We start from the raw sequence: 13,371 nt of genomic DNA on the forward strand, positions 1-13,371 counted from the left end.
TACGAAATAGGCCTCCACATATCTCTGAGCAGGGATGCGATAGTGCAGCACCCGCAAATACCCGAAATAGGGTCGAATTCCGACCGTCACCCTCACACCCAATCAAAGCATTGGTTTATTAAATCCATGAATCCATGAAGAAGTTATAAGGGAGGTGAGCCAAATAAAGATATGACAATGGCCTTAGTACACCCTATTCGATCCTCGATACCATGGATTTAGGGAACGGCATTGGTATTGGTGACACCGATCCAACATCGATCCGAACTGGATTGGATCGGCGATATCGGTCAGTTTTGCCCTTGCTTTTTTAAAAAAATACAATTTTTCTACTGCTTTTTACCCCTAAAACGATAAGGATACCCAATCTGGATCGTCAAGGATCGGGGATTACCAATACGATACGGTCAATACGACTGATACGATACCGATACTTGAAAACCATGCTTGATACCTACGGAGATGGCTCTCAACATAAGGCAGGAAATGAACCCAAAAGAGGGGGGGGGGGGGGGGAGAGGGGGAATCAAAACATCACCCTCGAGGCCTCGATGCCATGGAAAAAGGATTTTGATACAAATCACGGTGTAAGACAATGGAGCTTAGATTACAGAATTAAGACCCAAAAACATGTAGCAAAACACATTCAAGCACAATATCGAGCAGTTAAGATGCATAATGAGTAACATTCTATGGGGGTAAAAAACAATAAAGCAAAGAGCGAGGGAATCGTGTTCTTACCTCTTCGTTCAACGCTCGATTGCAAGTATGTGTGGCTGTATTGCGTGGGAGAGAGACGCAGTACGATGAGGATCCGCGACTCTCAGCCGCATCGCTCGACACGTCTTCCTCGAGCTCTCGAGAATCAGTAGCTTCTTGTGTTGCCTCCGGAGGCTCCTGTATTGTGATACCCATTGGGTGAGACCCCCGAGTTCTCTTATCTCCAATGGATGCCACTGGATTCTCCTTATCACATGAAGCCATGGAGGAAACTCGAAGAAAGGAACACAGAAACCCTAAGTTAGGGTTCAAATGGGGTAAAAAAGCAGAAGAGAAAGAAAATGGAAGAGTAAGCACTCACGAATCTACGCGAAGCAAGGATGAAACACAGAGTCGATCGAGCAATTTTGTGATACTGCTCCGGAACAAAGTCGATTTGGCCGGAGGAGGTATGGCAGATCAAAAGAATGGGAGGGAAACTAGGACATTTGATGAAATGAATGAGAAGAAGAAGGCCCTCGATTAATCATAGCCCTTGAGATGGAATCTTAAACCATTTCGTTCGCCACTCACCCAAAGCGAAGTGCTGGTGAGATTTAGCTCAGATCAACGGACAAGGGGACAAGGGTCGCCTCTCTCCCAATTCCAAAGTGCATTTTGCCCCCAATGAATGATTTTTATTGGCCTCCTGTCTCTAAGCATCGTCAGCAAAGTGCTAGGGATCTAGCTCAAAACTAAGGAAGATGTAATGTAGACTCCCAACCCTATTTTTCAAAACCATTAATTCGATGATTTGTTTATCTTTCATTGGCTGATTAGCTCTGATACTGTAGTCTCTAGAGCAAGGTTTTGAGAACTTGGTATTGGGAATGGGATTACTGAAGGCTGAGACCGACCATGATCGAATAAAAATACTCTTGTTTTTAATTAAAAAATCATTTTTGAATTATTTTATCATTTTTTGCATCGATCCATATATGTAGTGTCGGTCAAGAACTGGACCAGGCAAGGCCAATTTCAATTTGATCCAGTCGATGCTAACCGATTCAACTCGATTCCTCAAACCATGCTCTACGGAGAAGTGCTAGTGAAACCCAATATTATGAGGAGGATGATTACTTTATTGGCTTTTGTTGTTTCACAATCTCAATCAAAGAGAGACATTCTATAAACATCTCATTTTTGTCATCTTAAAGCGGGTCAAAGGCCGTGATGAATATTAATTTGTTCAAGAACTAAGTAAATATCTATTCTAAAGTTTAGGAGAATCCCCACAATCTCAAAGATAGAGGATTGAGGCTGCAATGAGGGGCCGAGTTGGGCCAAACTTTTTAAAATCTAAATCCAACCCAAAATCCTCATAGCTTAGTCAAAGCCAGCTGTGATCCTGATTCTGACTCAGGGCCCGAAAATCGCAACTCATACCCAACCCCATTAAGCTCAAGCCAGCCTAGGCCTACCCTGATTGGGCCAGGATGGGCCAGGCCAAGTAGGCCATGATTAACCCTAACCCTATCTTTCCGTTTAAGATTGACCTTAACCTTGACCCTAACCTTAGCTAACCGTATAAATATAGTAACATTACAGAGTCTCAAGGTTTCAGGCCAAGATTCTTATCAATCCATAGAGCTCAAATTTTATCTTAATATTAGTATCTCACATATTGAAAGGGAAATCTTAATGTAGCAATCAACATAGATATTGAGATTTTTTTCCAATGAAATTCCATGAGACCTCTTCCATCGCCTTTGCCACACTTCCCCAATTGATAAAATCTGGTGTCTACAATGCCACGTGCAAATTCCTTATTACACCGGCCTTGTGGGAAACCCACTCCCTTTCTATAATTATTCATATTATGGGTTAAAATATAGACAACCAATCTAATTGGGGAGCATCAATGATCCATGCAACAAGTATCACTCTATTGGTTGATTTTCTAACTAATAAGAATTTAGGGTAGTCGTCATGATGTTGCCATTTGTAGGTCATCGCCTTCACCATGTTCCCACCAACTACACAACTGTTTTACTATCATCACCTATATTGAGAAACTCTTCATTCACCAGAATATGATCTCATACAAATATAAGTTGTTACTATCATATAATTAACAAAACAATGCCATGACATAGGAAACTTTGTCTAGTAGCCATCAAATGGGGCAGGATATAGAATAAGAGAAGATACCTATTACCTGCCCATTTCATGTTTTCAACATTTATTAGACAAGCATGACCAATTTAACTTTAATCAAACTTATAACACCATAAGTTTCTCACACTTAAACACCTAATTAATTAACTAATTGATTTATTTATCAAAATGAAAAAAAAAAATTTTTTATTTGAGGTCGAGTGTCGACACGAATCCCAAGTTAGTATGGGATGAAGACTTAGGTTATTGAGGTTAATAGATTTGTTAATTTGGAAGAGAAAGAGAGTGTCACAGTCAATTCCTTGTTAGAAAAGAAACACTCAAGTCCACCTAATCAAGGAGGAAATGGGAGGACCAGGTTCTTTTCCTTCCTTCTCCCATTTCTATCAAGGTTAAGTAAAATGTACTGACTAATTGTGTTAATTTATTGTTTTAGTGATGAAAAAAGATCATTCTAATTCTGTTTATCTAGAATGAAAGTGTTGGTATTAGGGTTTTTCAACATTATTGTTATTTTTTTTAATTTTGATAGTGAAAACTAATCATGGAAGCTCAGGAAGAAATAAGGGACCTTCTTGTTTTCTTACCTGATTGGGCCTACTTTCGTCGCACGTCACCTGTTTGACGTTAGATCTTAGCCAAAAAGGCAGCAAATATATTGGCCTTTTTGGTTTGATTGGTTCGTCAACACTCCCAAGTCCTAACTGCCGTGCCATGCCATGCCATGCTATGCTATGCTTCAAATGTGGACCCCACCAAGAACAAAGGGGGGTCTTGAGTTTGAATCTGTTAATCATTGATCAGTCATATCATCCTAGTAGGCCTCGCTGAGTTTAACTCCAGCCCAACGCGAGTGTAACAATTAAGTCTTCAACCCTTAATTGATCCAATCTATCCACATTTAGCATAAACTGGGAGACACCCAACTGACTCAATTATAAAACTTGAGTGGGTTTGGATCAGGGTTAGGCTATGCTTATGCTGAGAGGCTTGGTTAGGATGATGAGAGTCAAATAAGCAGGATTTGTCTTTATATGCAGTAATTAGATCAAGTGGAGATATTTGAGCAAATCAGGAACTGTATCATTGACTTCCATACTTGATTTTCAGTAAGCAGTGGGATTATTTACCTTCGTAAGAATTTAATAAACCCAATTTATAACCAAAGCAATTCATAGTTGTCTAACTCTTACGATCCAACTTGAGCCAAAACCCCCCAGAATATTATTATTATTATTATTATTATTATTATTATTATTATTATTATTATTATTATTATTATTATTATTATTATTATGGGGAACTATAATTGGATGCAAGGGCTCTTGAGGGTTCCTTCTCCTTCAACAATTGAATGGCTGGTTAATCACTTAGGTTAGAAACATGTCAAGTTCATTATTTAGACCCAAAATGTAAGTAAATAAAAGAAATGTTTAGCATTAAATGGAGATTTAAAAAATAAATTAACAAAAAAAAAACAAAACAAAACAAAACAAAACAAAAGAGATGTTGAAGCTGATTTCTCAAATCCTTGTGTCATCACTTTAGAAAATTCATTTAGGTTGAAATCCAGTAGATGAATAGATGTGGACAAATATCCACAAAATTCTAGTGTGATGTAAGTTGCATGTGGAACTGTGAAAAATATTTATGTTTGTGTAGGGATCCTTGCTCCTACGTTTCACAATTATTGGTGAAGTTCAAGATTTCACCACATGGCAATAGTTGTCTAGACATTTATGAATTGAAATGGGTAAAATTTATCCCAACATATGAAAAGTGGTTTAAAGTTCAATAAGTTTTAAAAAGAAAACAAGTTTTCATGATCTCATTGACCTGTGTTGATGCTCTTATGCAAGTTTTCATTGACAAAAATCCATCACCCTTACTATTATCATCTCAAAGATGTTTTTAATTATAATCTCAAGATATGTTAATGTTGAACTGAGGCCTCAACCTATATAAATGCGTATCCAAAGTACGAGGCTTTTGTCAATACACGATACAAGAACATATATTACAACCTTACCCCTCCATCACAGTGAGGCTGTTTCCTATTTTAAACCCAGTCAACAAGGTACAATAGAACAACATTATCATTACATCGATACCCACCCTCAACCTTAACCTGCACTAAATCAGCCTGCAAGGTTGTTTGGGAGAAGACGACCCAAAGGGACCAAAACCCACGGCCCCACTCATACCCAAGCGGAGAAGGAGAGACATATTGGAGAGGTTGGAACCGGACTCAAATACTCCAAAGTGGGCAATTCCTCGACTGGTTACCAGTGTCAGTTTTGCCCGCCAAGAATTGACTTTCGGGTTCTAAAGTGGGTAATTCCTCAACCCCGGCCGCATTACCGAGGAGCAATAACAACGTAAGAGAAAGACTGAATTACTAAATCCCCTTGATCGCACGCAGGGATCGTCTTTTTCTCTGGGAAGTGGGGATCCAACACGGTCAACCAGAAATTATTAATGTTCGGTTTCAATCATCCACCGATGTAGAAAATTTTCCAGTTCAATTTTGGTTGCTTGCATGGTCTAATCAGAATCATATCGTCATGTAAGACAGTGGTGCTCTCTTTTGTTCTTACTCTTTTTTCCTAAGTCATTTAGTGGTGGTCTAGTGGGTCCTCATAAGCAAGCTAAATTCAACCGAAAAAAAAAAATTTGTCCAGAGTGTGGTCTCTACGTTAGTGTCCTAACCAATGAGAACACATGTTTTGGCATCAATCAGGAAGAGTGTGATGATCATTTTGGGTATCTTCATTGGCCTCCATTGATGCAAGAGTCACGTTACTAGGGAGCGTTCTTTTCCCCTTATCTTTTATGGGAGAGAGTTTTTTTTCTAGGAGTGCGATGCTACACTAGATTAGGGGCAACGGAAATGCACCCATAAATAGAGGTTGAATTATGATCGGATCTGGATATTTCTTAATTCGATACAGATACTCTTGAACGGATATAGATACGGATCTAATTCGGATTTTTAACCATCCGTTTAGAGAGCAGTGAATCTTCATATACGTGAATGTACATGAATGATCCTAGTCCGTGGATATGGCATCTATTAAATGAGGAGAGAAAAAATAGATCTCATATCCACGGACTAGGATCGTTCACGTACATTCATGTACGTGAAGATTCACTGGACTCATCTCGTTTACTCTGTGACTTGTGTAATCTGGACTTTCCTCTCCCCAATGAATACAATTTGCTTTTAATCCATGTTTCTAAGTTGTCTTAGCTCTTTTCTTCATTCACTAAAACTTGTCTAAACTTCAAGAACCCTTAGAATCATTAATTGATTATCTTATCGGATCAAATAATTATTTTTCACATAACTTGGATTTTAATTTGGATATGAATAACCCTAAACGGACACGAATGTAGATTTGAATTCAAATTTCAACTATCCATTAACATCCCTATTCATAAACATCAAGAGGAGGTTTAGACCTTTCATTAGGGATGGAGTGGTCATCTTACCCCATCCTGAGTTAGAGCAAGTGCTACACTCCCAGGTACAGAGTCCTTTTTCCCATATTTTATATAAAATTCTTCTTCCCCTCTCTCTCATGCTCTCTCTCTCTCTCTCTCTCTCTCTCATGCGACTTTGGTGATCTAAATCATTTGTCTTTCTACTTTCTACTTGTTCAAAAGTAAAGCAAGAATGGAACCCAACTATTCAATTCTCTAGTGGTACAGGTTGAAAAGCTCAGACCAAGGATTTTTTTATCTTACCCTAACCACGAAAAATTGTTCCAATTAAAATATAAACAATCATTATAAAGCAAAGCAAGCAAAATGCTGAACAGAAGGATGGATCCTCAACCTCTTTGAGTAGTTTGAACCCTTGACACATAATCTCTTTCTCAGCAATTAAGATGATCTGGTCCTGTCTTTCATTTTTCTTTTCCTTTTTCTCTTTCATCTTCCCTTCATTAGTGATCATTCCTATCTTCTTCCTTTTATTGGATGTAGTCTCATATCGACTACTAATTAATTAGCTTACAATCGAGCCCCTTATACATCTGGGAGTCTCTCTACCTATTCCCATGGATTTTTTTGAATAAAAACTTTTGCATGGTATCAAAGTGGGCTTTCACAATATCCACAATAGTCCCTCCACCTGCTACCATCTTAAAATTTTGGGTTTTTCATCATATCCACAGTAGTCCCTCCCACCTACCATTTCAAACTTTCGAGATGAAAACTTTACATGATATCAGAACGGGCTCTAAGAGAAGACAAATACAATATATAAACGGAGAAAAATATTCAAAACCAATTCTAGCTAATTGGAAATTGATCAGTTAATTAATTAAACAGCATGTATAAGTATGGGTATATACATGTGTAAGGTGTGTGGATGTGTATACATATGATGCATTGTGTAAATATAAATAAACAGCATATAACAACAAACAGATATATAGTCAGCGATGGGGTGGTGCAACTCCAAACCTCTCAGGCTCTCACACATCTCTAAAACTATGAAATCTCCTGGAAAAAAGGCTCTTCAAGGAGTAATTCAGGCCAAAATGAAGCAGAAGCGCCTCCATAGCTAGAAGTACTACATGCGTCTCCTGGATTGCTGATTGAAGTCTCAGTTACCATTAGAGGCGGAGCAGGAGGAGGAGGAGGCGGCGGCGGAGGAGACGGAGATGATGAAGGAAGCCATGGAGATTGAGGCGTGTCCTCTCCTTGGCTAGCCAATGTAAAGCTAGAACTTTGGCCCATCTCACTATTATTCAAAGACGTTTGAAAATTGCAAGGCACCTTTAAGTCTGGTAAATGAGAGAATGGGATGGAATCTTGGACTACTTGAGTGCTACCAATTCCAAGAGAAGGGTTATGGACTGAACTCAAAATTGGGTCTTCTTTGATTGAAGAAATTGAGTTCAGTAGATTGAGAGCCTCCATGTCTGTAACACTGTTCAGGCTAGTCATGGGGGAAGAGGTTTGAAGGAGATACTGAAAATATTGAAGCTTAGCCAACTGAGCTGCTTCTGCTTGTAATCTCACAGCTTGTTCTTCCCATGGATGGTGTTCAATAAGCTCCCTAAGATTAGCCAAAGCTATCAGTTGAGGCAAACTCGAGAAGAGGTCAGTTCGAGGCCTGTGGGTCATTGGATCAAAACCCATCTGGATCAGCTTCTTCTTCAGGTGGGTGTTCCAGAAATTCTTGATCTCATTATCAGTCCGGCCCGGGAGATGCGTCGCTATCGCCGACCACCTTAAGGAAACAAGATAATCAAATTTGATAATTAGTCTACAGAGTCATGGCATACATTGGATACCATATTTTGTAATTTCTGAAATTTAAGTAAATATTATCAAGATTACTTGTTTCCAAGGATGGAATGGAGATTCAGAATTGTTTGTTCTTCTTCTTGGGAAAATTTTCCTCTCTTAATGTCAGGCCTCAAGTAATTTGTCCATCTTAATCTACAGCTCTTTCCACATCTGTTAAGACCTGCAAAAAACAGAGGAAATCTTTATATATTCAAGAGAGAGAGAGACAGAGAGAGACAGAGAGAGAGAGAGAAAGAGAATTGTTACTTAAATTACCTGCAAGTTTAGGAAGAGCTCTCCAGCTTCCATGACCATGTCTTTGAATGTAATCAACAAGCATCTGGTCTTCCTCTGGTGTCCAGGGGCCTTTCTTGAGGCCATTCTCGTCGCAACAAGGTGACCTACCCATTGTCTTTGTATTCCTGAAATTTGATTATTTGGTTTGAGTTTGCCTCCCTCTGATGCTACCAGAACAAAGGATTACCTTACTCTATATATATACAGTTTTCCTTCTTATTTTAATTCAATTGAAAGCGATTGATATTTGTCCTCCCATTTTCAAACACTGCCGTCGCCCTCTATTTCTTCAATGACACTTCAATCCCCAATTCCACACGCGTAATAGTCCACCATTCATTTTTTTTTTCTTCCCCTTTCAATTAAGGCTTTAATTCAAGAATTCAATTATGTTTCCTAAACATCCTTAATTATAAGGATTGATCTAATATAAAATGAAATGGGTCGAGTGTAAAAAATAATACCTAAAATGATGCAGAAGGGAATGAAAATCACAAATAAATAATTACACAATACAAGGATTTACATGAAGTTTTACTTGATTTGACAAGATTATCTATAGGGCATGATGATATTTGATCCACTTTACCATAGTGGAGAAAATCCATTATAGTCTTCACTTCTTTTAGATTACAAAGAATGAATTCACTATAATTCATAACAACATTATATAGATACAATTTATCAAAATGCCCAATATAATCATAAGATTTTTTTTTCTCGAGGGGCTACAACCCCTAAACGCTTACTATGATTCTTCAATTCGTTGAGGCCCCAGTAACGAAGATAACACACAAATTGAACTGATTCCTCGAAACCTCAAATCCTACAACCTTTTGAAATCAATTAATCAATACGATAGAATAAAAGACATGAATCATGTACCCTAACCCTAACCCCCACACCCTCCTTGCATCCTCATTAATTTATTTATTTATAGTTGTTATGGTGTATCAGTTCTTTTGACACTCAGGGTACAGACTAGGAAAAATAAAGGGGAAGAGAGTTCTCTATCTGTTATTTTCACGGACACTTGTAATCAGTATCTTTCCCAGAAAAGGCTGTAAGCACAAGCCAGTATAAACAGACACGCAGCAGGTGAACATGGTTAATGTAATCTCTCCCATGCATGCACGAAATAGGGAAACAGTTGTTTCGTCACCGATCGCATTGGAGCCAAAGCCTTACGTACTACTCTTTCAGTCCATTGGGTCCACGTTCCATTTAAAACTACAAAGCGAAACTTGAAATTAGTTGTAAGTTGTAGAGTATGAATCAGGTGGTTCTCGTACGATCTTATTCACAAATATAAAATTCACCATAGGATATTTTCTTGTGTGAATTTATGTGTGGATTCCATATGTGTGGATCAAAATTGTATGAGAACTTAGGGCCCGTTTAATAACGTTTCTGCAGTTTCTGTTTCAAAAAATGGCAGAAACATAAATTTCCGTTTCTAAAAACAAGAACGGAATTAGATGTATTTGATAAGTCATGTTTTTGGAAGTCGATAGCAACCAGCGAAAGAATGGCCACGAGTCATTTCCAGAAATGGCGAAACAAGTTCTACTTGTTTCACCTTGATCGTTTCTTGAACCATAAATAGGTAAAAATTTCAATTTCTATTTCTGAAAATAAGTGAAACGAAACAGTTTCATCAAACGCTTTTTGTTCCGTTTCTGGACACGTGTTTCTTGAAACGTTATCAAACGAGCCCTTAATCCACTCTCTAAGTTGTAACCCACTAACACTCTTCCATCACTGTTATTTTCCCTGTTTATTTTAACTCGGTAAATTAGGAAAAGAGATTTAACTACTGACTTATTTGCTACAAGGAAGAGGATAGTTTAGTCAATTCTTACGGTTGCATGGATGGTAATTGGTAAATCCTTTGTACATGCTACATGTTAAACTAATTTAGTGATCTATTTGTTGGGTGTGTAGTCTCACATCAGCTACTAATTAGCCTACAGTCCTCCTTACACACTTAACTAAGTAGGAGTCTCTCTATATGTCATTTCGAATTTTGGGGATGAAAACTTGATATGATATAGAGTGGGTTTTCATCAAATCCACATGTCCAGAATGCATACTGCCACAAGTGACTATTTCAAGCTTTTGTGTTAGAAAAAAAAAATATATATATGCCAAGGTATAATGTTTCACTATTTGTCTATGCCAAATGATGTATAACGCTTTACTGTTTGTTATATGACAATACATGGGTTAATCCATGTGATATTTTTTCATTTATTTACAATGATGTCAAAGATGCACTAATGAGAGAAGGGGTTATTAGTATATATATCTTAAGGGTTAATTTTAAGACCAAATAAAACATCTCCTTATTTAGATCGAACATATTTTCAAAATACCTTCTTTCAGCCATCTGAAAGCCATAGTCAAGGGATTCCCCTTCAACGTGACTTAAGAAAAAACTCATCATAAGTAGAGGCATTATGAGTTTTGTCTTGGGGGCATAATTTGAAGGCACAAAAGCAAAGTTTTTTTATAATTAAAAATAGAAATCTTTCGTAAACTCGGATGTCTTAAGTTCGACTCCCGCTAGGCACATCTTGGGCCACTCACACGGGGGTGTTTAGTGCTCTTCATTGCTTTTAGTGAAAGTTAAATGGTTCTAATTCAACCCCGGTATGATCTGGTTCGAGCGGTTGTGAGGTCAGTATGGGCCCGTGGGACTAGTAAGGCCGAAGGCCTGGAAACCCGTCGTTAGCAAAATAAAAAAGAAAAAATAGAAATCTTTCATTTGTGACACATGTACTGAAACCTAATTATGTGGAGAATGAACCAATCTATTTGCATAAAATGAGTGAGAAGGGAAATATTTCACCATCACTGATAACGTATGTTATATTGACTTTTCTATTCCTAACCTCACAAAGATTCTTTGGAAACCTCCCTTTGTCTCAAAATATTGGGGAGATCAAGAGGGATACAACGATATTAGTTAAGAAATCTCTCTCTCTCTCTCTCTCTCTCTCTCTCTCTCTCTCTCTCTCTCTCTCTCTCTCTCTCTCTCTCTCTCTCTCTCTCTCTCTCTCTCTCTCTCTCTCTCAATTGAAGGGTAGTTGTTGTGCATGGTCCTCCCTCCGACGATCTACCCTTTAATCAAATGACGTACACAATATATGATTTTGAAGAGAAGTTGGTGCCTTTCCTCAACACCAGTACACCAGTACTGACGGACGTTATATTACTGGGGAAATGTGAAACGTAGGACCATAAAGGTTAGGTGGAAACATCACAACATTGGAGAGCCTAGGTCGTGTGAGATTGTTGCAAAAGTTTATGGTTCAGGAGAGGATCTGGCCTCAAAATATCGGGTTGTGGTAGAATAGGCCCATTGTACACAAAGGCTAAAAGTGTGAGATTATTGTAGGAGGTTATGGTTCAGGAGAGGATCTCGTCTTAAAACATCAAGGTTGTGGTAGAATAGACCCATTGTACAAGCAGGCTAAAGTGTGAGATTGTCGCAAGAGGTTATGGTCCAAAAGAGGATCTGGCCTCAAAACATCAGGGTCATGGTAGAATAGGCCCATTGTACACAAGCTAAGACCTAAAACCCTTATCAAACACCACTAGTTTAGAATCTCTATTGATGGAAACTATTAGGATAGAAACCATACTTTGCATCAAAGATGGCAATAATACTCTTTACCCCATTTCTCATATGACTATAATATAATGCCTCATTCTATATATCCATTCCAATAAAGAAAATCCCAGAAAGGTATAAGAATCTCTGTTAAGTTTTAAAAGAAATGTCTCTTTCCACGGGTGAAGAACGGGTTGTGCATATCAAACCAACTACTGCCTCCATTGGCTGGGGAGAAGTTTTCATCGATAGTCTTTAATAATGGACAGGTGAACACTCTATCCCTACAAAGATTTTGTAATAAAATTAAGAGAAAAGGTTCTCTAAGCCGAGTACAGAGGTTACAACCCTCATATGAAATGATCTCTTTATCTACAAAACAAATTCTTTGCTCTTGTTGGTCTCAGAGACATACAAGTATCATGGCATTCTTGTACGTGTAAAATGCAAAGTCATTGGATGGTCCAACCATTTGTGATTCAACTTGTGATTTGGGGCCTATGACGTGTTGAGATGTTGGGAGTTATAGACGTATTTCTCATATCGATCAATTCGCTCCTTGATGCCTTCATATACTTGAGGAGCTATATATCTCTACCTAATACCTTAAGTTATCCTTACACATGAAGAGGGAGGGGTTGATATATTGGGAGTTATAGAACTCTATTCTCACATCCGTTAAGCTCAATCTGGACCCTTAACATGGCGGTTCGAACCGGTGGGATGAACTGTGTGCATGTAACTCAATCCCTTTACAATTCACTTAGTGAGATAGGTTAAGTCATCTTCTTAACTGAGTTCATACCATGCATATATGTATCTTAATACTTGTACAGAAGTGAGTCGACTAGTGATAAAATAATCTACAAACTCCTTTAGAAGAAAAGCTTTCAAACCAATTGGATAGGGACCTGAATGGATGTGACTCATTTGACCATGGAGGATGGTTAGAGGGGAAGTTGGTAAAGCCGACGCCCTAAATCTCCACCTCTTTTAAGACCCAACTAGGCATTCTTTCTTCCCTTCACCTAGTGAATGCGTCAATGGTATTTGTTTGTTGCCTTGTGTCCTCTCCTTCTTGTCTAGTTATAGATTTCCTTCCCTTTAATTATTAGAGAGTAAAAGAGGAAAAGTCTTTGTTACTCATTCAACTGCTAAAGGCATTATTATCCTTTACTTCAAGTATAAGCTCACCTATTCATTGATACCCTTCTTAACCACCAATTGGAATGCTCCTATGTGTCCGACAACTGTCGATACCCTCAAAGCTTCACTACTTA

At 38.2% G+C, this 13,371-nt stretch overlaps 1 protein-coding gene across 1 annotated transcript; it reads right to left on the minus strand.

The window, feature by feature from the left end:
• Positions 1-7,142: 7,142 nt before the first annotated feature.
• On the minus strand, positions 7,143-8,670 carry LOC122070336 (transcription factor MYB93). The gene is made up of 3 exons (XM_042634471.1): positions 8,455-8,670; positions 8,230-8,359; positions 7,143-8,119 (listed from the first exon to the last, which is right to left on the minus strand). Exons 1-3 carry the CDS (start codon positions 8,585-8,587, stop codon positions 7,375-7,377), a joined length of 1,008 nt encoding a protein of 335 aa, XP_042490405.1. The 5' UTR covers positions 8,588-8,670; the 3' UTR covers positions 7,143-7,374.
• Between the last annotated feature and the right edge of the window lie 4,701 nt (positions 8,671-13,371).

The sequence above is a fragment of the Macadamia integrifolia genome, unplaced genomic scaffold (assembly GCF_013358625.1).
Source record: "Macadamia integrifolia cultivar HAES 741 unplaced genomic scaffold, SCU_Mint_v3 scaffold890, whole genome shotgun sequence".
NCBI lineage: Eukaryota > Viridiplantae > Streptophyta > Magnoliopsida > Proteales > Proteaceae > Macadamia > Macadamia integrifolia.

Excerpts from the sequence above, each read along its gene's own strand:
- LOC122070336 (XM_042634471.1), bottom strand. The coding sequence starts at position 8,587 with ATGGGTAGGTCACCTTGTTGCGACGAGAATGGCCTCAAGAAAGGCCCC. Across the intron at positions 8,360-8,454 it reads AGCTCTTCCTAAACTTGCAG|GTCTTAACAGATGTGGAAAG; the intron begins GTAATTTAAGTA and ends TGTTTTTTGCAG. Across the intron at positions 8,120-8,229 it reads CATTCCATCCTTGGAAACAA|GTGGTCGGCGATAGCGACGC; the intron begins GTAATCTTGATA and ends TGTTTCCTTAAG.